This window comes from Trachemys scripta, chromosome 5 (genome assembly GCF_013100865.1).
Source record: "Trachemys scripta elegans isolate TJP31775 chromosome 5, CAS_Tse_1.0, whole genome shotgun sequence".
NCBI lineage: Eukaryota > Metazoa > Chordata > Testudines > Emydidae > Trachemys > Trachemys scripta.
The window spans coordinates 39,428,178-39,451,309 of NC_048302.1; the positions used below are offsets into that span (position 1 = coordinate 39,428,178).

The 23,132-nt window shown below is 43.5% G+C and overlaps 2 protein-coding genes across 2 annotated transcripts; one reads left to right on the forward strand and one right to left on the reverse strand.

Moving 5' to 3' along the window:
• Positions 1–263: 263 nt before the first annotated feature.
• On the forward strand, positions 264–9,231 carry EXOSC9 (exosome component 9). Its single transcript, XM_034771594.1, has 12 exons — positions 264–419; positions 609–703; positions 1,403–1,522; positions 1,842–1,944; positions 2,970–3,107; positions 3,605–3,687; positions 4,021–4,153; positions 5,284–5,372; positions 6,147–6,293; positions 6,995–7,182; positions 7,888–7,969; positions 8,941–9,231. Exons 1-12 carry the CDS (start codon positions 354–356, stop codon positions 9,023–9,025), a joined length of 1,329 nt encoding a protein of 442 aa, XP_034627485.1. The 5' UTR covers positions 264–353; the 3' UTR covers positions 9,026–9,231.
• Positions 9,232–11,800: 2,569 nt separating this feature from the next.
• Positions 11,801–22,789, reverse strand: CCNA2 (cyclin A2). Its single transcript, XM_034771595.1, has 8 exons — positions 22,443–22,789; positions 21,547–21,799; positions 19,027–19,139; positions 17,923–18,146; positions 17,033–17,237; positions 15,510–15,623; positions 13,606–13,739; positions 11,801–13,084 (listed from the first exon to the last, which is right to left on the reverse strand). Exons 1-8 carry the CDS (start codon positions 22,590–22,592, stop codon positions 13,033–13,035), a joined length of 1,245 nt encoding a protein of 414 aa, XP_034627486.1. The 5' UTR covers positions 22,593–22,789; the 3' UTR covers positions 11,801–13,032.
• Between the last annotated feature and the right edge of the window lie 343 nt (positions 22,790–23,132).

Here is a 23,132-nt window from a genome sequence, read left to right on the forward strand (position 1 = left end):
ATGGAGTGAGCGGGGGCGGGGCCTCGGAGGAGTGTTTGGTTTTGTGCCAGTAGAACGGAGACTGTGAATTTCCGTTGGCGCCACGCTCCCGGCGCTGGCACGGGAGCCGGGACGCTGCCCCTGATCACCGGCTCTATGGGCTTGGATTCCGGTCCCCGCCCCACCCGAGCAGCTCCCTGTCCCTGCGGCAGCGCGACGGCCGGCCGCCCGCCTCGGCGGAGACGGCGACGGCGACACAGCGCCTGGAGGAGTCCAACCCCCGCGCCTGCGCACTGTCTGGCTACAGCGACGCCTCTTGATGACGTTTCAGGGGCGCGAGCGGAGAGGGGCCCAGCTCGCGAGGCACCGCCAGCATGAAGGAGACGCCGCTGTCCAACTGCGAGCGGCGCTTTCTGCTGCGCGCCATCGAGGAGAGAAAGGTACGAGACCGAGACCACCCTTACCTCCCCCCCCCACTCCACAGTGCCGCTACCGGCCAGGCCCCCTCCCATGGGAGCGCGGGCGGGGTCCGGGCGAGCCCCCATCTCTCCCCGAGTCGCCGGGCTGTCCCTCCGGGTCGGACCCGGCGCTGTCCCGCGCGGGTGGTGACTCTGCTCTCGGCTTTGCAGCGCTTGGACGGGCGGCAGAGCTACGACTACAGGAACGTGCGAATCTCCTTCGGTGCCGACTACGGCTGCTGCATCGTGGAGCTGGGGAGGACCAGGTACTGCGGGGAGACCCCTCGTGCGGGGCAGGACCCGCAGTGATCGCCCAGTCAACGGCCCGTCTGTCTCCCAACAACCGCCGCGTCCTCCCGGAGTGCGCGCTGCTCACGCGAGTCCCTGCTGGAGCGGCCCCAATTGCGCTGGTGCACGCGGGGCGCAGATTAACCGCAGCAGCCTGCAGGAGGGCGGTAGCGATGAGTGTGTGTGGGGGGGGGATGGCGCTGAGGAAAACAAATAGAGGTTGGTCTCCCTTGAGGTGTTTTTTATAGGTACAGCGTGGAAAGCTACAGATAAGCGGATCTTTATATCCTAACCCTGGATGTTGGCAATTCATTAATTCCCCCATCCAAGGATCTCAAATTAAGCCTTGCAACACCCTTATGAAGTAGATGGTATCTCTGTTTCATAGGCTGTAGGAACTGAAGTAGACACAAGTAAATTGTTCGAGCTCCCACAGTAGTAGAATTGGGAATAAACCACAGAAATTTGAACTTCTGGCCTGTGTTCTAACATCTAGATCCTGCTTATTCCCTGATAGTGACTGGCATTTTATCTCTATGATCAAGTCCTATATATGAAGAAGATGTAATAAATTGGAGATGTGCAGTAAAATTCAAGTGCAAGTTGCTTAATGTTAAAATTGTTTTTGTCACCCATACTGAAGTCTTTTTGGGGTTTGTGGGGGGTTTCTTTTGCAGAGTCCTTGGACAGGTTTCATGTGAACTTGTTTCCCCAAAGCTAAATCGAGCTACAGAGGGTATACTTTTCTTTAATCTTGAGCTCTCCCCAATGGCTGCACCAGCTTTTGAGCCTGGCAGGTATGTCTCTTCTTTGTCTACAAACAAGGATGGTACAGACACTCCCCAACTTACGCAATTGTTCCGTTCTGGAAAGCCTCGCTTAACTCGAATTTTGCGTAAGTTGGAAACTTATACCTGTACGTTACGCAAAAATTTCCGCAACTTGAAAATCCTATTTCTGGGCTTATGGAACTTTTCCCGTAAGTGCGAATTTGCATAAGTCAGGACTTGCGTAACCCGGGGAGCGTCTGTATAAGGAAAGCTATTCAGTATCATAGTTGTCAGACTTATTAATAACACACAGCTAAAATGTACCCAATCTCTTGGTTTTTTCCAGGCAATCTGAGCTTTTGGTGAAACTGAATCGACTACTAGAAAGATGTCTAAGAAACTCAAAATGTATAGACACTGAATCTCTCTGTGTTGTTGCTGGTGTAAAGGTGTGAAAAATGCTATGAAATCAAAAGGTTTTTAATACTAGGGGATTAATATGTTGCATTTTAGAGGTCAGTCTGTCTTTGAGGACCAATAATCCTGATTTTATTTTGAAAGACTAAGGTTCCAGCAGTGCAAACATAGATGTGTTTAACTTTAAGATTGTGCATAGTCCCTTTAAAGTCAACGGGCTATGTACATGCTAAAGCTAATCATATGCATGAATGTTTACAGTGGCGGTTCTCAAGCTGTGGGTCGGGACCCCAAAGTGGGTCACGACCCCATTTTTAATGGGGTCACCAGGGCTGGCTTAGACTTGCTGGGGCCTGGGGCCAGAGTTGTGTGGTTTTTTTTTTTTTTTTTAAATGGAGATATCTTATCTCCTAGAACTGGAAGGGACCTTGAAAGGTCATCGAGTCCAGCCCCCTGCCTTCACTAGCAGGACCAAGTACTGATTTTTGCCCCAGATCCCTAAGTGGCCCCCTCAAGGATTGAACTCACAACCCTGGCTTTAGCAGGCCAATGCTCAAACCACTGAGCTATCACTCCCCCCGAGTTGAAGCGCGAGCCCCACCTCCAGGGCCTAAGCCTCCAGAGCTTCAGCCCTGGGCAGCGAGGCTCAGGTTATAGGCCTCTTGCCTGGGGCTGAAGCCCTTCGGCTTTGCTTCCTCCCTGGGGCGGTGGGGCTCAGGCTTCAGTCCTCTCTCATGGGGTCATGTAGTAATTTTTCTTGTCAGAAGGGAGTCGCAGTGCAATGAAGTTTGAGAATCCCTTGTTTACAGGATCGGGGCTGAAATCATACTTCAATTTTATTTTCTTTGTCACAAATTAATAGTGTTGAAAATAGATACTGTTTCTGTTTGGATTTATTCAATTTTCATCATTGTAATTTTTGATGATCAAGAATTGAATTATACTTACATTCAACATGAATAATAAAAAGTTATTTTGAAAAGATGTTGGAAAATCCAGACAAGTTATCAGTACTACAGTTTCATGAATTTTCATGTTGGTTTTTTTCCTGCCTCAGGTGTGGCAAATTCGTGTGGACCTGCATTTGTTGAATCATGACGGAAACATTATTGATGCTGCAAGTATAGCAGCAATAGTGGCTTTGTGTCACTTCCGTAGGCCAGATGTATCTGTGCAAGGAGAGGAAGTAACTTTGGTGAGTAGGATGAGGTGAAAGTGGTGGGATTATTGAAATTAAAATTTCATTGATGATTGCTGCTCTATATAAAATGGATCTCTGTCAATAGAGACAAGTTAAGTCTTGGAGGTAGAGCTACTTAATATCAAGGGATAGGAATAGATACATTTGTTTTTATCAATATGTATAGTATACAGTTATTGATTTTCAATTTGAGAGACTGTAAACATTAAAAAATTTAAATTAGGATGACATTTTATAGCACTTCTCAGCCAAACTGGAAGGGCTCAAATAGCACAAAGATGGGTGCAGTATAGTTACCTAGATAGGTAATATTAATAGGAAATCACATTTTAAAAAGAGAGAGAGAATCAAGTCCTGTTGAATTTTTAGATGACTAGGCTTTTCTTACTTTTGATTTTTCTGAAATACCTAATTTCTTTAGTACTTTCTTATAGATTATATACGGAATTGGATAAGTAACAAATTGCCACCTTGACTATTTATATTTTTAGTACACCCCTGAGGAACGTGATCCTGTCCCTTTGAGTATCCATCACATGCCTATCTGTGTCAGTTTTGCCTTCTTCCAGCAAGGGTAAGTTTCTGTTATGGCACTGACTTAAGTCATCTACCAGTTTCTGCAGAACTGAAATAAAAACATAAGTTTCCATAAATAGCCATGTTAACAAAATGCACTAGTGACCTAGCTTTATCTGAAATGAGAAGGTGTGAAGAAGAGGTGTTCTTCATGCTGCACTGTGTAACATGAAATTTCCATAGACTTTTCATACACTTCTGAAACCAGTCTCTTTGGGTATACTCATCCCAAAAACCATGAAGCTTGTTTGTGTAATTTGTCTCCTGCCCTTAAAGTTTCAGGCAAGCAGGTTACCCTTAACTATTGTGCCCTACTCAACAATGGTTTCAGGACCTATTTGTTGGTGGATCCCAGTGAACGAGAGGAACGTGTAATGGATGGCCTCCTAGTGATTGCCATGAATAAACATCGTGAGATTTGTACTATCCAGTCCAGTGGAGGGATTATGCTGTTAAAAGATCAGGTAAATGGCATTTTCTTTGACTAGTCATTCTCTCTGATATAAACTTCTTGATGTATTGTAATATTTATATTAAGGCATCTAGTGTTTTAGTGTGAGAGAAGAATGGTATCTCTGTCTGATTCCATAGGAAATGTAAATATGACAGTACTTTGTGGGGATGGTCTAAACGCCAAATGTTTGCTCTCATACTCTGTACTTCTTGAAGCTTAAGGTATTTGGGGAAGCAATCTATTAACATTTCTAAGTGGTTTTTATAAGTCTTTTTAAAAATAAACTTATTTCTTGACTATAACAAATAACTTATTGCTGCCAGATTCCAATGCTTCTCAGTTGGTATTTGTGTAGCAGCTAGTCTTGAAATATTTGTCACTTTGAACTGAAATGAAACTAAACTTTTTTTTTTCTTAAGGCCAATAATAATAAACATTGGAAGTCTTTTGCATTCTTAAGATGGCACATAGCTCTTTTTGTAATTATCAATACATTTGGTAGTTTCAGTATAGATCTGGGCATACAATATATAACATACTGACAGACTGCTCAGGTTAAACAGTACTAACTAGGTGTAAAGCATATTTCCTCTAGCAAACAAGTTCTAAATTAAAGGTTTGTGGGGAAGCTTCCATTTGAACTTCCTGACTGAGACATCATTCATGGGGCATTAGCATCTAGCACAGGGTTGGCCAACCTGTGGCTTCTTCAGAAGTCAATATGCGGCTCCTTGTATAGGCACCAACTCTGGGGCTGGAGCTACAGGCGCCAACTTGCCAGTGTGCCAGGGGGTGCTCACTGCTCAAACCCTGGCTCTGCCACAGGCCCTGCCCCCACTCTCCCCCCTCCCCTGAGCCTGCTGTGTCCTCGCACCTCCCCCCACCACCCGCAAACCTCCTGCCTGCCACGAAACAGCTGATCGGGAGGAAGGGGGAGGCGTGTGGGGGAAGCTGATGGAGGGGCTGCTGATGTATTACTGTGGCTCTTTGGCAATGTACATTAGTAAATTCTGGCTCCATCTCAGGCTCAGGTTGGCCACCCCTGGTCTAGCAGTACAAAAAAAGTACATGTTTTTACTTAAGTACAAAGTTATGTTTATTTTAATTGCACGATAATAAACTATTATTCACTACAAACAGGTTCTGAGATGCAGTAAAATAACTGGTGTTAAAGTAGCAGAGATCACAGAGCTAATTCAAAAGGCTTTGGAGAATGACCGGAAAGTTAGGTGAGGTTATTAAAATGCAATGTATTGGAAGTTAATACTAACCTTTTGTGGAGTCAGATTATTCTTGTACTGTTTTCCTATGAGAGGAGTCTCTGAAAGAGAAGCTGTGCAACTGATGATCTTCAATAAGTTGTGTTAGATTCAGACTCAGCTAATAGTTCTGTTTTCTGTGAAGAGATGGTTGTATTGACACGCTCAAGCCAATAGTATTCGCTGCATGATGCAAAACGACTACCATGGGAAACCTTGGGGAGGAGGGGAGAGAATAAAGTTGGAAAAAGAAAAGCTTAGCTGCCTAAAGAAGGTGGCATGATACTAATAAAACAGCCACATTCAAAAAAGGATTGCTGTTCTCAGGTGACTGAGACCACAACTAGGGAAAACTTGGCCTTCTCTGTTCAAAGGTTCTGTCCCTGATCTCCTAAATCAGGAACAAATTTGCTGTATTGTTTCATTTAACACAGGGATTCTCAAACTGGGGTCGGGATCCCTCGGGTCATGAAGTTATTATCTTCAGCATTTATAATGATGTTAAATATATTAAAAAGTGTTTTTAATTTATGGGGGGGGGGTCACACTCAGAGGCTTGCTATTTGAAAGGGGTCACCAGTACAAAAGTTTGAGAACTACTGACTTAACAGTTTAAACAGCTAACCTGTTTTTTTAGTGTTGCTGTTGTAAATAACATCTCTGTATATAGCTGAACTCTTTAACTTGACTTTTTATAATGTGAAATGTCTTGAAATATAATTTTTGTATTTATTTAACAAATAGAAAAGAAGGTGGAAAGTTTGGCTTTGCAGAGTCTATACCAAATCAAAAGATCTCTGCCTTTAAAATGGAAAGAGCTCCTGTTGATACTAATGATGTGGAAGAGCAAGCTGAAGAAATCATCACCAAGGCTGACCCTCCTTCAGATGTGTATCTTTTCTACTATATCACTTTTGTGAGAAGACAATGATATCTCACAGTTAACGCTTTCTGAATCACCCAATACATCTTGAGTTTCTCATTTCTTTGAAGACTATAAGACTACATTATGATCATCTAGATCTTGTTTTGTTTATAGAAAGTGTATCTGGCTAGAGGAATTCATAGTATAGCATGTTGATCAGCAGTGTGTGGGTTTTCCACCAGAATCTTTCTCTGTCTCCCTTTTCCATTAGTCCCCTAATGCCTCTGAATCCTTCAGCTAAGGAGGGTTCATTGCAGCTCCATGCGGCGTCATTAATTTCTATTCCATGGATATAGAAAAGAGGAATCACTGAACGGCAATGTGGGGCCCTTCTAGGGGAGACGAGTTCTGCAGTACAGGCAGCAAAAGATGAACCCAGCTATCTTCTACATGGCAATGTGGGGCTGTGACGTGAAGGTGATCAGTTGTCTCATTCATTGTGCATACTTTAGGCATTTTTACTTTGTCAGCCATTCAAGAGAACATTGACTTCCATTTTGCTCAGATGAATTTCTTCACATCACGTGCTCAGCCCTTGGTACTCACCACAGATTATGTATGTATGTTGGTACTTAAACTTTCCAAAAAATTTATCTAGTCCAACATGCTGTACAATGAGTACAAATAAGAATTCTGGCAATTCCTGAATTTTTCTTAATTAGCTCAGTTTTGCCAAACCAATACTACGGATGCCTGGGACGGCCCAAATTGGGGAGGGACTAGAGAACTCCTGGGGAGACCTTGAAGAATCTGAGAGAGAGGAGGAAGAAGAAGGTAACAGTGATGATGCTACCACCTCAGAAGGTCAGAAAATGGAAACGGAAGAGATAAATGTTGTGAGCAAAACTAAGAAGGGTTAGTATCTGCTTTAAATGTGATGTTACTGAAAACACTGTTCGTGTATTAATTCTGGTGTATTTGAAGCTGTGTCCTCTCCTCAGCAGTAAGAAAGGGAAACCACAGGTACTTGCCAGCAGGAAGATGCAGCTACCATCTGCAAAATGACTTTAGAGCTGTTATGGCTTAAATCTGCCAAATTGAAATATCCAACCCCAGAAAGACATGCTGGGAATAGAGGGTGGAGTTTTTACAAGAGAGAAACCCTATACTGAGGAATTAGTAGGGACCAGAGGGTAACAAAGAAAGGTACTTTAGGGGAAAGACCTGCTTTGTTTTGTGCCTGTTGCCATTATGGCAGTATCTAATCAAAACAAAATACAAGACAAACTGATGAGAATGGTCTTGGTGCTCTGTCCTATACCTACTGTTGAGAGATGTGGCAGAGGCAGCAGGATACTAAAACAAACTCAGCCACTCTTATAGAAGTGTTCGGTTTATAACAGCTAAAATAAAGTATCAGTTGTTTTAAAGTTATTGTGCTCAAAGGGTGATTCTGGCCCTTGAGTAAGTTGCATACTAGAGTTACAAAAACATGTCCTCCTGCTTTAAAATGTCTCTAGGTGTGTAGTAATGACTTATACTCAAAGAAATGTGATGTACAAAACAACACTCAGGTTCTACAGTAATATAAATAACAGCTTTCTCTTGTTTGTTTGTAAGAGGACAACACAATTGTACTGTCTGACAGCGAAGAGGAGGAAGTTGTCATTCTGGAACCAGAGGAGAGACCGAAGAAAACACGGTAACCAAAACTATGTAGTTAAGTGGGGGGAGGGGGTGTCTTTAAAACAGCATACCGTGTTGAGACAAGGAATAGTTTCGGCAACTATGGTATGCTTCCTTGTGTCTATGCTTGTCAAGGAAAACATTCCTCAGCATAATGCAAGCACTCAGATAATGGGGCCAGATCCTCAGCCTGTTTTGGGTTCTTTGCACTGCCTAAGAGAGCAGCCAAGGATTCTCTTAATGTTGGGGAATCTATGGGTAGTGTAATTTTTTTGTATTACTGTAGTGCTTATGAGTCCTTGTCATGAACCAGGAGCCCATTGTCCTAGCTATTGTACAAACTGAATAAAAAGAGAGTCTCTGCCCTGAATCAGCAGGTTCAACTCTATGCCATCCATGCCTCCTTCTGCATATGAGTTGAGGCCAAAGCATCTGGTGTTTGGGCTAATCAACACCTGATGATAATAAAGCAGTGCTGATGGGACTGCTCCAGCTGGTGCAATTTAAATCAAATATTTGGATGTTCTGTTACCCCGGGTTAGCAAAAGGGTGGATTAGAACCACCTACCCTACTCCTCAGGTGTACTACAGTGGATTCTGCCCCGTGAATAGGATAGAGTCCATATTTCCCAGCTCTACCTACTAATGCAACAGGAGCTTGTATTATTTTTAACACCTATGTATTCCTTTCTTTATAAGAACCATGCAACTCACTGCTAATAAAAGTTATGGTATCTAGAAAGGTAGTCTACTATGACTTGTCTGTTAAATGTGGATTTGTGTTGCTGAGGTTGTTTGCAGTTTGGATGGGGATTTCCCTTAGTTTTCTTTAAACCCTGTTACAAGTAAAACATGATTAGGTTGTAGTAGGTGGGTCATGTACAGAGCTGAGATCTTGAAAACCTTTGACTTGGGGCTTGACTTGCAGGGAACATCAGTCTTTTATTATGCTGCCTTATTTTAGGTTAAAATGTTGTTTGTTCACAGAACTCACACCAGTGCCCAACAGGAAAATTCTTCAAGTAAGAAAGCATTTAACAAAAAGAGAAAAAAGAAGAGAGCTACTCATTAGTCATGTTCCCTTCATAATAATTATATAGATTAATACTGAAATGAGACATACTTACTCTGTATATTAAGCTACTGAATGTATTTTTGTAGATCAGTTTTCCTTCTCTCCCTCCCCTCCATTTCTGAAACTCAGGTCTACTACTCTGTATATTTTTTTATATAATACTGTACATTGTCTTGCAATAAACTAAACATTCACAAGTATCACCATTTGAGTAGGAGGTATAATAGGGTGGTAACCAAATATGTAAGCAAACTCTCAAATTGCAGTAAAAACATCTGTAAATGTTAACACTTCCATCTAGTAAGAGTATCTTCTCAGCCTTTTAACTTCCTTTAAGGCAGTGCAAATCTATATTTAAGTATTCAGGTTCTGATTTGGCATGGTTTGATTTGTGTTCAGTGTAAGCATAAGCTTCATCCAGTACCTCTTTACATCAACAGAATTACTGGTAGTGGAATTATTGTGAGTGGATCAGGTCTCATGTCTGCAAGAGATGAGTGTTGTAGACAAAGTAGCTCCTTTGTCTTCTTTACCAAGAACGTGATTCAAGCATCTCAGACTAAAAAAATTCCTCCCCTATTAATTGTAAGAAATTAAGAGAGCCTATAGTCTTTGTTAATGTTTATTTTTAAACAAATTTCAGTTTAACCATGTTTCATGAAAATGAAGGAATACTTAACCTGCAAGTTTAAAAAGAACTATCCTATAACACTAGGACTTACTGAGACGAAGTAGGAAGAAACATAGGAAAAAGGATCTACATAGGAGCATTAGACAAGTTAATCTCATCTGCTTCATTAGGCAGTTTAGAAGGAAGATGAAATAGACAAACAGGAAAATACGTACAAGAGTAGAAATAATGTACATTTTATTTCATGTGTTCATAAGTTATATAGTAAAACTGAGAAGATTTAATTTTGCCTCTGTAACTTTAAAACTTTGCAAAAAGTGCTTCTTGCCAGAGCTCTTTACATGCCTCTTAGTGAATAATCTTCTTAAAAAGAAACACCAATATGTTTAGGTGCAGTGTCAGATTGTGTGTTTTTTTAAATGGGGAAGAATTGGCTACTGTAAATATGAATGAGTCCAAATGCAGCGTTTTATAGTTGCTGCAGGTGAAGTTTTCACTCAAGTCAATGTAGGGCCCTATTGTAGATATATTGCAGTGGGTTCATAAACTTTACACAGCAGAAAGAGCTGTAAACATGAAGTATCCTATCTAGAATTCTCCTTGGAGGGATCTTGTCCCATCACTTTTCCAACCTCTAGGCTACATTTGTATTGACCTTTTATATTGAGGGGAAAAACATGCAACTGGTTCTGGGAGAAAGGTATACAAAAACTACTGTTTGCTCTACTGTATAATCTGCTTGTGCCTTAGGGAAAGGTTTGGCCTAATAATGCAGCCTTGTGTGCATTATAGCTGAGGTAAGGGAGACAAGATGCTGGGAACTTTACAGGGAAATGTTAGGGCTTTAAGGGAAAAGGGCAAGGGATAATAGAAATCAGACTATGAAGGGAACTAGAAAGAGAGATACTGTGAACAGAGCTGTGCTCACTAATATTAGAGATTCCTCAATCTTGACAAGAGGCTTAGGGTAGGTGTCCACTCACACGAGCAGAGGGGTTTGTCAGTACCCTATAACAGTGAGTGCAGTGGTAGTGCTGCAGTTTTGTTGCCTTCAGAAGCAGTATAACAGGAAGCAGACAGTCTGACATTTCTTCTAAAAAGGTCAAGATAAACTCTGCTTTTGATGTAGGATAAGCTTTAAAGTTACCTATATCCTACCACTAATATGCAAAAAAAAAAAAAAAGCTATGCCCCTTTCCTCCACACACACACACACTATCAGATTGGGCAGCTTTAGCAAGGAATACCACCACTCATTTCTTTCAATCCAAGGGAGTTATCTATTCTCACAGTTGTTAGCTCAAGTCACACAGGAACCCTGAGCCAAAGCCACTACTAAACCAAGGATGATATAAAATTATGAGCATGGTTTAGAGCATTTCAAAAACAGCATATGAAAGTTAAAGCTAGTGGGGATACATTAATTAAATGCATGCACACACCCCCATATGTAGATTGACTTTTTTCTAAACTTGTTGCAGAGACTTTAGCCTGTTAATCTTTGGAGGGTTATTAATATGATCCTCCCTGTACTTTAGGCTATGGTTTCCCCATTCCCCAGTGGAGGAATGGTCAAGCATGCACAGGGAGGTGACAGGAAATTCATGGCACCAAGCCTACCCTCTACTTCTGCTTTCCTTAACCCCTCTCTTAATCAGGTGATTCAGTCAAGCCTAGGAGCAGGCCTCCTACGTAGCTTCCTAGCCTTCTTTCAAAAAACTAAAATACATCTCATGGCCCAGGCTGCCTAGTTAAACTGATAGGATTGAAGAGAATGGTTTTGCTTGATAGAGGAAGCTGGCTGTGCCATATTTAAAAAAATTGAAATGAGAGTGAACATAATTGCTGTCAAGCTGACTCATGGGGCAATTGTCAGGTTTGGATTAGATACTAGAGTTAAGCTATAGCTTACCCATGTAAGATGGCATGTTAGATTAAAAAAGGAATTTGCTTTCCTCCTATTAGTTAGCTTGACTAGGAAGACGCATTTATTTCTTGGTGTCTTAAGCCAAGTTTAGAAACAGTTGAGTCCTGCTTTATGGAAAAAGCAGTCCCACTTTTGAATTGAATCATTGATATCACACTGGTTACAAGTCAGCTACAGTGATCAATGCAGGTCAAGATAAGCAAGACCACTGGCATCAGCTTCAGTAGAGGGTTTATTTGACAAACTTCCAGATTTCCTTTTAAACCCTGTTCCTGCTTTACACTTTAAGCACAGTAAATCTTGAGCAGTGGTAATACAAGTTTACAGGAGGAGAAAGGTCAGTTTGATTTAACAGTAAAAAAATTTTCAACTACCACATTAGCAGAGTGCTACAATTTAAGCAGAAGACCAATTAAAACTTGACACTGACATAAGATTTCCACTACATGCTGCATAAAAGCCTGTCCAAATGGGCTGTTCTGAATTCAGTCTCACTCTAGCTATAATCCATCCATGGCATGCCTTCAGGCTGTAGTAGTCAGCTTTATTCTCCCTCAGGGGAGGGTGTAGTACCAGTGGCCACTTTCCCTGCTGTAGTTTGCTTTCCTAGCAGGGTGGTGGCAGTGGGGAGGTAAAGCTGTAGTTAAACCTCTTACTACAAGGAAGCTTTTAGAGAAACCAAAGTTTTAGTAAAAATGCTGTATGAACTTACTAGTAGCAGTTGTACACTTAGACTAGAAAATAGCTAGAAGAGGCCATTTCTGTTCACATAAGGACACTTCAGCACTTATAGTTCTAGCTATCAGATGGCTGCTTTAGAGACTACTACTTAATGATAGTTTGAGCACTAAATTGGAAAGCCTGCTTTTGAAGCAAGTCCACATTTAATTCCTGCAAGCTACTGAAGTCAGTTCGATTTCTTCGAAGTGGTTACTTTTTTTATATTAGAGTTAGATCAAATCAGTTCTAGCAGTATGACAGTTAAAGCCAAGATTTCATCTAAACTCAAGTGAAACTAAACCTTAATAGCATCTTATATTGCCACAAATAGTTGTCAAGTTTGTAATTTGTTCAGCATAACTGGATTTACCACTTTGCCTTTCAGTCACTCCAAAAGTTAAAAAAAATCCCCATTTTAATGTACTGCTCCTTAATTGGACATTCTAGTAGTTTTGGAACAAACATTAACAGTTCACCTTCATGGTTAATTCAATATTTGAACAGAACAGCTTTATAAAAGAGCTCCAGCTAAATATTTAGAACAAGATTGCATGTACAAAAAGATTTACATTAAAACCATATAAAAACTAACAAACTTCATAATTTCAAGTTACACCACATGGTGTTATTCTGAAATGATTGTAAGACATCTAAAAATCTTGACCAGAGTTAAAACTGTACATCATTTGCTTGCAAGTATAATACACATTAAGAGTCTCTTGATTGTTAGGATAAATTTAGTGTCTCTGGTGGATCAATGAGTGATACTCCATGGTACCTGAAGGAGAAAAGGGTGTCAGATGTAGTCATGTTAGAACAATCTCTGCTAAAGGGATTATATTATATTAAGGACTGAATATAGCATTAACAGTTTGTAAACTAGCATCTGTCTGCCATGGGTCAGAACATGTTAAACTAAACACTTAATAGGTTTAAAACTCCTTATTTTGTACTTAGATTTTTAGGGCTAGAAGGGACATAATGGTCACCTCTTTAACAGGTGATTGAACTTCACCAAGCAATTCCTGCAATCAGTCTCCATTTCTGGACTGAGACTACATCTTGAGTTGCAAGTCAAGACACCAAATCTGTTGTGGTTATTAGCTCATTTTATGAGCAGACAGTGGCCAAATCAGTGACAGAAGTCATGCCTGCATCAAAAAAAGCAAGGAAGAGGAGACTTAATATTGAGTGCACTGACAACCTTCAGTGGTCTACTGTAACAGAGTAGGCTAGCTAGCCTGCTTAGCTTAAATTAGAGGTATGTATTGGAGTTTACCTAGAGAAGTGGGTACTTACTTTGTACTCTTATATTTCTCTCTTATAGACTGTTGTGTGTGTTGTGCTGCTCTGAGGTAGGTCTTATGGAGGTCCATGAGACAAGGCTTAAGGCTTTCAAGGGTATATCCTGTCATTTTGGACAGAGATTCAGGCTGAGGAAAGGGAAAATAAATTGGTCAGATTAATATGCCATATTTTCCATCAGTTACTTTGCAGCAGTTTTCCCATACAGTAACTCCTCACTTAAAGTTGCCCCGGTTAACGTTGTTACATTGCTGATCAATTAGGGAACATGCTTGTTAAAAGGGAGCATTGCACAACTTTAGAGTAGTTTGGTAGCCGCCTGCTTTGTCCACTGCTTGCAGGAAGAGCAGCTGTTGCAGCTAGCTAGTGGGGGCTTGTAACCAGGGTGAACCAGCAGCCCCCCTAAGTTCCCTGTGCTGCAGCCACCCACTGAGCTATCAAGGCAGTTCAGCTGTCCCTCCCCCACTACCATGTGCTGCTCCTGCCCTCTGCCTTGGCGCTACTCCCAAAGACTCCTGCTTGCTGTGCAGGAGGGGCTAAGGTCAGGGTGTCCCCCTCCCCCCTGCTCCTGCAGCTGGCTTACCCCTTCTCCATATAGAGCAGGGAAGGGACACAGACTAATAGAGAGCTTGGGGCAGCAGCTATTGCCTCAAGTTCCTGATGGACTTAAAAAGACAACGCACTTAAGAATGGGTCAGCTTACTTAAAGGGGAAGTGTGCCTCTCTCCCCCCCCTGCACCCCACAAGGTGTGGGTCTGTCTGCTATGCTCTCACCTCCCTTGTGTTCGTGCTGCCTTGCAGGAGAGGCTACATTAATATTTTAACCCTTGAGGGCTCAGCCAAGTCTAGTTCATCATTTAGCAGCAAGATATTCCCTGGGAAATATCCCTCCCTCTTCCACCCTCTAACTTCACCACCTCAACCAAGCTTCACAATCATAGCTGTGAACAGTATTAAAAATTGTTCAACACATAGCACACACACACACACACACACACACACACTATGTAGTTTGGTGAAAAAAATTTCCCTGGAACCTACTCCCCACCCCCTTTATATTAATTCTTATGGGGAAATTGGATTTGCTTAAAGTCACATTTTTCAGGAACATAATGTTAGGAGTTACTGTACTTGGAATACAAGACAAAGCTATACTTAATGCTATTCTAGACAGTGGGTATTCCATGTCTCCACCTGCAGGTAGAAAGGGTACTAGCAGAATGCATGATTCCTTGGCAAAGTAGCTATTAGTGTTATGCCAATGATATTTTCACTTTTGTAAAGTATAAATATCAAGCTGGAACTGCCAAAGAAGCATAAGCTGCATGCAATCTTCCACTGTATACCCATACCTGCTGATCTATAACTACCTATCAGACAAAAACATCCTATTCATCATCTCAACTATGCTAGGCTCTAAGACATAACTGTTTGTTCTTCCAGTAGTGGTCCTTTCCTCTGTGCTTCCAAGTAGTTAAGGCAAAAGAATTAAAATACTGTTTCAGTAAAGAAAGTAAGTGTCCCTGCAAGAGACAGTGTTTAGGAGGAGAATACTGGAGATAGCACTAATATATTTGGGGGGGGGGGGGGGGGAGAAGAGAAGATACGACACACACCCCATATTCTGTAAAGTACTCCTCTAGCGATCACCCACTGTTAGAAGCTTGCTGATTTTGGAATCTAGCCAATGGGCTGGTGTAGAAACCATTACTGAGTTCTGACTAAGGACAATTAAAAATTAGACTAATCACACCCTCAACCCCATATAAGATCAAAACCTATTAATAGAAATTATGCATTGCCAGCCAAGAACAGCTCATACAGAATGTTGCAATTTGCTGTATTTAAGGCTATTTACTTATAAGTGAGACTTTTCTAAAGCTACTTGTTCTACATACCAAGGTTTGTCCAGTGATAGTATAGCTTGCTAGATGAAATGCTGCAGCAGCAATAAGTGATGGCAAGTATTTCAAGTATGGATCAGCATCAATTAAACTCAGCTCCCCCAGATACTGTAAAGAAAGTCATTGCCAAATGATTAGAAGCTATCACCAGTACAAGATGGTTACAGTCTTAGCATCTTCCTCATTAGTTAAGGTGTACAGTAACACTTATTTGTTAACTAGCCTTCAATACAGTGTTTAAGACAAGCATCCAATTTTTGCAGCAATATAAATATAGCTCTCAATATTCAAAGGAAAGTCTCAGATCCAAATAAGTATTTGGTTCTATACTCTGGTGCCCATGTTATTCCACTTCATATATTTCAAAATATTTTGACTATTTCTATAGTTGCTGCCTGTGTCCCAAGGGAGGGTTAGTTTTACATCAGAACAGTGTCCTTTTCATCTCAGCTAGGATTTAGTCAAATATTGGTGAAGACCAGGGGTGGTCAAACTACAGCACAGGGGTTGGATCCAACCCACCAGGGCTTTGGATCCAGCCCACGGGCCAGCCACGTCCGGGGCACTGCAGGCCCCGTGCTGCTCCCGGAAGTGGCCAGCACCACATCCTGATGAAGGATTGGGGGGGGGGGGGGGGGGGGGGGGGGAGAGGAGGAGAGGGCAGCAGAGTGCTCCATGCACTGCCTTTGCCGACAGGCACCACTCCCAGCCAATGGGAGTTGCAGGGGACAGGAAACTGTGGCCAATGGGAGCAGCAGGGGCAGTGCCTGCAGGTCAGGGTAGTGCACTGAGCCTCTCCTCCCTCCAGGAGCCATGGTGCCAGATGCTTCCGGAGCAGTGTAATGCAGGGCCAGGGCAGGTGGGGAGCCCACCATAGCCCCACTACAGCTGCTCTAGGTAAGCAGTGCCAGGCTGGAACCTGCACCCTGAACCCCTTCCTGCACCCCACCCCATGCCCAGCCCTACATTCATGGCTCTGCATGAAATTTCTCCACCCAGATGTGGCCCTTGGGCCAAAAAGTTTGCCCACCCCGGTCTACAATGAGCCTGAATGAGCCAGTGCTGTAGAGACCACCAAATGTTTACAAAGTAGACTATAGTAAGTCTTCCTGAGATCACATAAGCTTTACATTTTAGCTTACTGTAGTTCATCCATTGAATTTATGTCCCCTCAGCCAAGGCTGAGCCAGTATTTGAATTCTCATTGTGACAGGCATGAAAGGCCATCTTTTATGGCCAATTCTCACTATAATGAGCACTAGAGTACTGCAGTCTCACCACTAGAATAGAGTGCCAGCTGCAACCTCTAGAAACCAGACAGGGAAGCAAAGCTGCTGTTCTCAGCCTGCCAGTTTTAAGCTTTCAGATTTTTTTTTTTTTTTTTTTAGTTTTTTTTAAATACACACAATTGGCACATCCCCCCTTCTCCAGTGGGGAATGACAGCAAGCCTGAAAGCTCCACAAGTACTAAGCCTAATGCATCCAGAAAGGTCTATTAACTCCAAATCCATACTTACCATTGATAAATGTTCCACTTTAGCATTAGTCTGCTGGTATAGGAAGTACTGAGTGAGGAACTGGTTTATTGTTGGAGCTGCCAAGTCAAATGACAAGACTTTCAACACTAAGTGCTCCATCCTTAGGACTTGTTTCTTGGTGTAGGTATCATCTGTGATGTAAACAAACTCTGCTACTTCAGGAGGGTAGATTTCTTCAAACTTCCTGCAGTTTGAAAGAAACAGTAAGCTGGTAGCTACAGATAAAGAGCATGTCCATCAGTCTCAGTGTTTAGTAGAATCATGTTTGCCAAATCTGACTGCAGTTGGAGAGATGGCAGAACTGTACCTCCCTAGAAACTCTGCTGGTTGCTACATTAAGTCACTTTGTATGGCTTTAGAGATCTAGATGTTATACTGAAAGCTTTAAGCAGTTCTTCTCAGTACACTATTGCTAGTAATGTGATTTTTTTTAGTACTAAAACTAGTACTTCTAGTTACTGTAGTTTCAGGAATCTCAAATTGAGTTGTGTTCAAATTTCCATGTTCTCATTGGCCCTATGTACCCTGAGACAAAGGCTTGTAAAAAGACTTTGAGTATTGATTTTAGAGTGCTAGTTACATGAGCTCAGATAAAGAGAGAAGCCACATTCCATGGCTTGCAAATGTCATATGTGCTTTAAACACCCCCCACACACACACAAAAACACTCCCACAACCCTGAGGATGCCAGATGTGAATCTAGGCCTCTTGGGAAAAGAAGGATTCACTAAGTTGTGCCACCATCCCCAGTTCTTTTCTATAGACAAGGAAAAAGAAAATACAGCCCCCAGATTTTCCCTCTGGACACCTACAGAAAAGGTGATCAAGTTCTAGAAGTTGAAAAGCAATGGATGCTAGTTTAAACTTACGATGCTAGCAACATAGCTGCAGTCCCCACAAGCTGAAGCTTCCCTCTCAGCACAGACATTGAGGAAAGAAATCTATCAATGTAGTTTACAGCTAAGTGCAGAGTTTCATTCTGTAATTTATATTCTTCTCCAACTTCCACCAGCCAGTCCACAAGAATAGCTCTCATATTGTTTGTTATATCAGGCTGCTTCTTCATGTAACCCACTTTAGGCTTGCATTTCACCTGTTAAGACAGTTGTGATTTATGTACATAAGAGATTTAATTAGTATTTGAATCTTGCAAAGAGACGAGACTGTTCCCTAGCCTCTGTTTGCCAGAAGCTGGGAATGGATCACTTGATGATTACCTGTTCTGTTCATTCCCTCTGAAGCACCTGGTATTAGCTACTATCAGATACTGGGCCATTGGTGTGACCCAGAATGACCATTCTTATGTTTTTATTCTTACTGACCAAAAATCCACCACAGATAAGAATCCAAGAGTTGGTTAAACACATGTACTACATCTAAAGTAGAATCTAGTTTAGATATCAAAGGTCTTAGGTCACCAAGTCCATTGTCCAGCCAGTATGGGCTTATTCTCTATTTTGTGTTCAGTGGATTATCTAGCCAGTTTCAGTATAATTTGAGAAGGGTTCAGCAGTTTCATCAGGAAATGATTCCATAGTCTAGTGCAGGGGTAGGCAGCCTATGGCACACATGCCAAATGTGGCACGCAAGCTGATTTTCAGTGGCACTTGCAGTGCCTGGATCGTGGCCACTGGTCTGGGGGGCTCTGCATTTTAAATAAAAATTCTTAAACATTTTAAAAATGTTGTTTTCTTTATACAACTAAGCTATTCTTGTATAGCTTATAGAAAGACCTTCTAAAAATGTTAGAAATGTATTACTGGCTCACAAAACCTTAAATTAGAGTGAATAAATAAAGGCTTGGCACACCACTTCTGAAAGGTTGCCGACCCCTGGTCTAGTGTCCTCTCTCAACTTATAAATTGCTTATTCTGTCACTGTACTAGCTTTAACACTGCATAAGAATTTCTACATTCTGTCCAGAATGTAGACCAAACACTTCTAGTTCTAAGGGCATATTTATGGCCTCTTACCTCTATTTCCCTAAGGTATGTATAGATGTCTTCAATGTAGTCTGGCACTTGGTTAACGTTTACTTTTTCTTCCACTTCTTGAGTTACTGATATATCCATAATACTTGGAGAATCTAAAAAAAATTCAAGATAGTAGCCACACTAATTTAAGTTTGTAGAGTTGTCAGCCCACACATTTACAAGAGAGTCTAATGATTAACACTGAGTGTTAGTTTAGTTTCTTATGCATTTGAGCCACCAAAGCTGCAGCAGTCCAGGGAGACCAGAAAGTCAGCAGTTTGCGGTTTTATCCTACTTCATTTTAGTCACTGGGAACTAGACACATTTGTTCTTCAGGAATCCCTTATCAACTGTTCCAAGGGAAAGGGAGCTCAATGGCAAACATGAAGTGCAAAGGGTATCTCTACCCTGACAATCAGAAGAAGTCACTTTGTGATACCATGTTAAAATAAAAATTCAAGTTCCGTGCTGATTTAGAGTAAGCTGAAGCCTTTGATTAGTGAGTTTAGAGGTTGGTCTAAAATGGAGGTAGATTTTCACAATGGGGATTAAGTAGTTGCCAGAGCTACAGAACTAGGCTACTGATATGGTCCCTCCACAGATGTATTTACATGTAGAGAATAACTACAGTGTGTCTAACAATATCCCATTGTCATTATTTTAGGAATCCACAAACCAGCAGGCTACCATATAAGTTACGTAAATTGACCCAATCTAGACCCATTTAATACTTGAACAGAGGGGATTAAGGAATTACATTGTGGATTCTAGTTCTGGAAATTGGATTAGACATTTTAGACAGCAATGTAAAAAGGGAACCATAGAATTAAGTATTAGTCTTGTTAGATTCAGTCAGTGTCAGTTGTGTTTTTAATACATGGCATGTGATATACCTGTGCATATACATGAAGGAGTCAATATAGACTATAGCAAGACTGCAACATAGCAGCAGTATTTGTGTTGCCCCACACTCTCCTTCGCAGTAACCCCTGACCTCCACATCCCTTTGTAGTAGAGGCCACACTCCCCCCCCCATGAATTCAAGCATTTTGAAGCACTTATTTTCAGATTGAGTTTGGAGCTCCAGTATTCACACCTGGAGACAGCAGGAGCTAGAGGTACCACCCTATCAGTACCCTCTGAGCTAAGAGCATTCCAGTCTCGGCAGAGACCATGCCTGGAGTTAAATACTCTGCTCCTTTTCCCTTTAGCCTTCAAGACTGTAGCTAGGAGCAAAGCTCTAAAGTGGTTTGTGTTTCCCTGCAATCCATAACCCCCTCCAATAAGTTACAAGGTGGCAGGGCTCAAACAGATCCTTCACTCATGAGCCACAGTGGAGCTAAGAAGGGTAAGGACACACAAATACGGCAGTTAGTGGGCAAAGCAGAGTGATTGACTGAAAATAGCTTTGGTAATGCACAGGGAGGAAGTATCAGGAAGAAATAGAGCAGCTTCAGGAATTAGCCACCTACCAACTCAAATCTATGTCCTCTCCCATAGCCTCTAGATTTGGGAGGTCTTCTAAGCAACCCTAAATCACTCAAACTGGACCTTTATAGGAAGATATTGTTCCATTACTTATGGAAAGATCACAGCAAAGACTGACACTTCTCCATGGGTACTGCTCTGATCTAAGATCTAGAATGGTCTGGTCTTCCCACAATCAAATTGAGAATTCTTGTTTGTGATAAATTACTTTTGATAATCCAATTGAGATTGAAAGTGTGATTTAAAGATACTTGCATCCAGTTTCTGCTAGAATTTTGCAAATTTAGTTTCACTGACCTGGTACTACAGGAGCATAGTGGGAAAAGTGTTCACTTCAGAAAAACCAAGTGAATACATTCTGGCTCAACTACAGACAAATGCATATAAGGTGCAGTGGGGTAGTGTCTGAGGTTCTCTGGTCAGTGTCTCCCTCTGGATCCCTGCTTTTGAACCTGTAATCCTCACTCCTGGTCCTGGTTTTTTCATTTGTTGTCCCTGTAATCTTTTGACACCTGGGTCTAGTGGAGCCTCCCCTTGGGGAGGGGGCGGGAAGAGGAGGAGGCTTTAGATGAGGGTGGGTTAGTGCCCTCCCAACCCTGGAGCCTCAACACTGGTAGTGGTTCTCAACCCCCAACCCAATCAGGACATAGCTGCAGCCCATGTGACATCATTGGGGCCATACAGGTAGTATATATAGTGTGGATAGATGTGGCCCACATTTCACAGAGAGAGCTGCATATGCAGCCCAGGATAGTAAATAGGTTGAGAACCACTGCTGTTCAGAACTGACAAATGCATTAGGAATTGTCAAGAGATGCAAGTCTAGTATTCTTGCTACAATACTGCATGTTTGAACAGACTACAGATTTGTAACTTTCAACTGCAATTAAATTTATGTAGTACCTAGTTAAACTGATTTAGTATTGTATAAAGTAGCCTATATGAGAGCCCAGTACTGAATTTGGCATGTCAATTTCAAAGACAGAATCTGTGCTTTATACACCATTTTCTGTTAGTAATGAACATACTTACCAAAACTAAGATCCATTGGATTGTCTAGGGGTGCCAAGGGTTTTCTGTCTCCTAAAGACGTTACAGCAGTATTTAAGCCTAGGACCTCTTCATGGGACACAGCCTTTTTAGGAACCACTTGTCTCTTTCGTCTCTCCCCATCAGGCTCATCCATATGGATGGCAAAAGCAGGCTGTTTGTTACCCCCTTTCCCAGCTGGAACTTTGCCATAGTTTTCATCATTAATACTCCAGGATGCGTGAGCAAGAGCAGCCTAGAATAAGAGTTTGCCATTAGTGTTTCCATGGAGCCCTCCCCTCTTTCCATCCAACAGGGCTCCGGAACCCATTGCAGCCTAACGCCCGCTGGTTTGCATCGCGATTTAGGGCTATCCATGGAGGCCCCGGCAATATTCCGAGCTAGTCACGTCGTGCCTGAGCAGTCCGCCCTCTCTCTCTCTTCTGCTCGAGGAGAGCCACCGCCATGTGCCCGGCCCGCGCTCCCAGGTGCTCAGCCTAGGCAGGAGCCGCGGAGCCTGCCCGTCTCTCAGCAATGCTGGCGCGTTGCTGTCTAGGCGCCCCACCCACCCCAGCCGAGCCCCGCATCCCCAGCCCAGCAGGAGCCAACTCCCCCGGCCGGCTGCTGACAGCTCGCTACCCCCGGCCAGCTCCTTGCTCCGCGGGGCGCAGCAGAGAGAAGCGCGGCCCTAAGATGGCGGATGCCGGGCAGCTGTTCACACTGCGGGGTACGAGAGTCGGGGTCCAAGCACAGGAGCCGGTCCCGGTCGCTGCAGCGCCCCGGTGCAGACGCGCCCGCCGGCACTGTAAGCGGTAGGGACGACGCGAGTACAGCCGCCACCAGAGCCCCGGCCCGCAGCGCCCCCGCCCGGCAGCCCCATCGTACAGCGCCCGCCTTGCCTGCTGCTGGGTCGGGCGGCGCTGGTTGCCCCGCAGCAACGCCAGCACCGGGCGGGCCCCGGAGGCGGCGGCGGGCGGCCGCGCTTTGCCGCCGGGGGGCACATTCTCCTGGTTCTCCTGCTCCAGGTCAGCGGCGCCCGCCAGCATCATCCCAGCGCCGGGGGGCTCCTGCGCGGCTCGGCAGCCGCGTGTACTGGGGGGTCGGAGCTCGGCGGGCACCCGGCTCTGCGGCCGCTCCCTGGGGATAGAGGCGCCGCGCCGCTGGGGTGCCCGGGAGAAATGGGACTTGCGCTGCGGGCAGCTCCTCCAGCCCGCTCCGCTCCCACCGTTCAAGTAGCCCGCGACTATTGAATCCGCCAATGGGGAACCCAGGGCCGCACGTCACACCGCCTACGGCACCCCGCGGGGGCCAAACGCGCTGCGCGAACAGTCGGCATGGGCGGGGCGGGAGGGAACGGCGCGAGGGGCAGCCACAGCCAGGGGGCGGGGGCGGGGTGGGAGATCCCTGCCTCGTGCAGCGCTGCGCAGCCAGGCTGACGGTACAGCGGTAAGAGCGCAAGGCCCCGATCCCGCAAACCCTCTGGCACGTGGTGATCGGGTAGAAAAGGCGTTGGCGGTTCGGGGCAGCTCCGCGCCTAGAATGTCAGGCCGGGCGGGGTTGTACCGGGGCGCGCGCCTCTTCTGTAAAGC

Bases quoted from the DNA above. Each gene is read 5' to 3' on its own strand.
- EXOSC9 (XM_034771594.1), top strand. From the start codon at position 354: ATGAAGGAGACGCCGCTGTCCAACTGCGAGCGGCGCTTTCTGCTGCGC. The intron at 1,523-1,841 runs GTATGTCTCTTC...GGTTTTTTCCAG, and splicing joins CCAGCTTTTGAGCCTGGCAG to GCAATCTGAGCTTTTGGTGA. The intron at 4,154-5,283 runs GTAAATGGCATT...CACTACAAACAG, and splicing joins TTATGCTGTTAAAAGATCAG to GTTCTGAGATGCAGTAAAAT.
- CCNA2 (XM_034771595.1), bottom strand. From the start codon at position 22,592: ATGATGCTGGCGGGCGCCGCTGACCTGGAGCAGGAGAACCAGGAGAAT. The intron at 18,147-19,026 runs GTAAGAGGCCAT...CTGTCTTAACAG, and splicing joins CATACCTTAGGGAAATAGAG to GTGAAATGCAAGCCTAAAGT. The intron at 13,740-15,509 runs GTATGTAGAACA...CCCTTTCCTCAG, and splicing joins CTATCACTGGACAAACCTTG to CCTGAATCTCTGTCCAAAAT.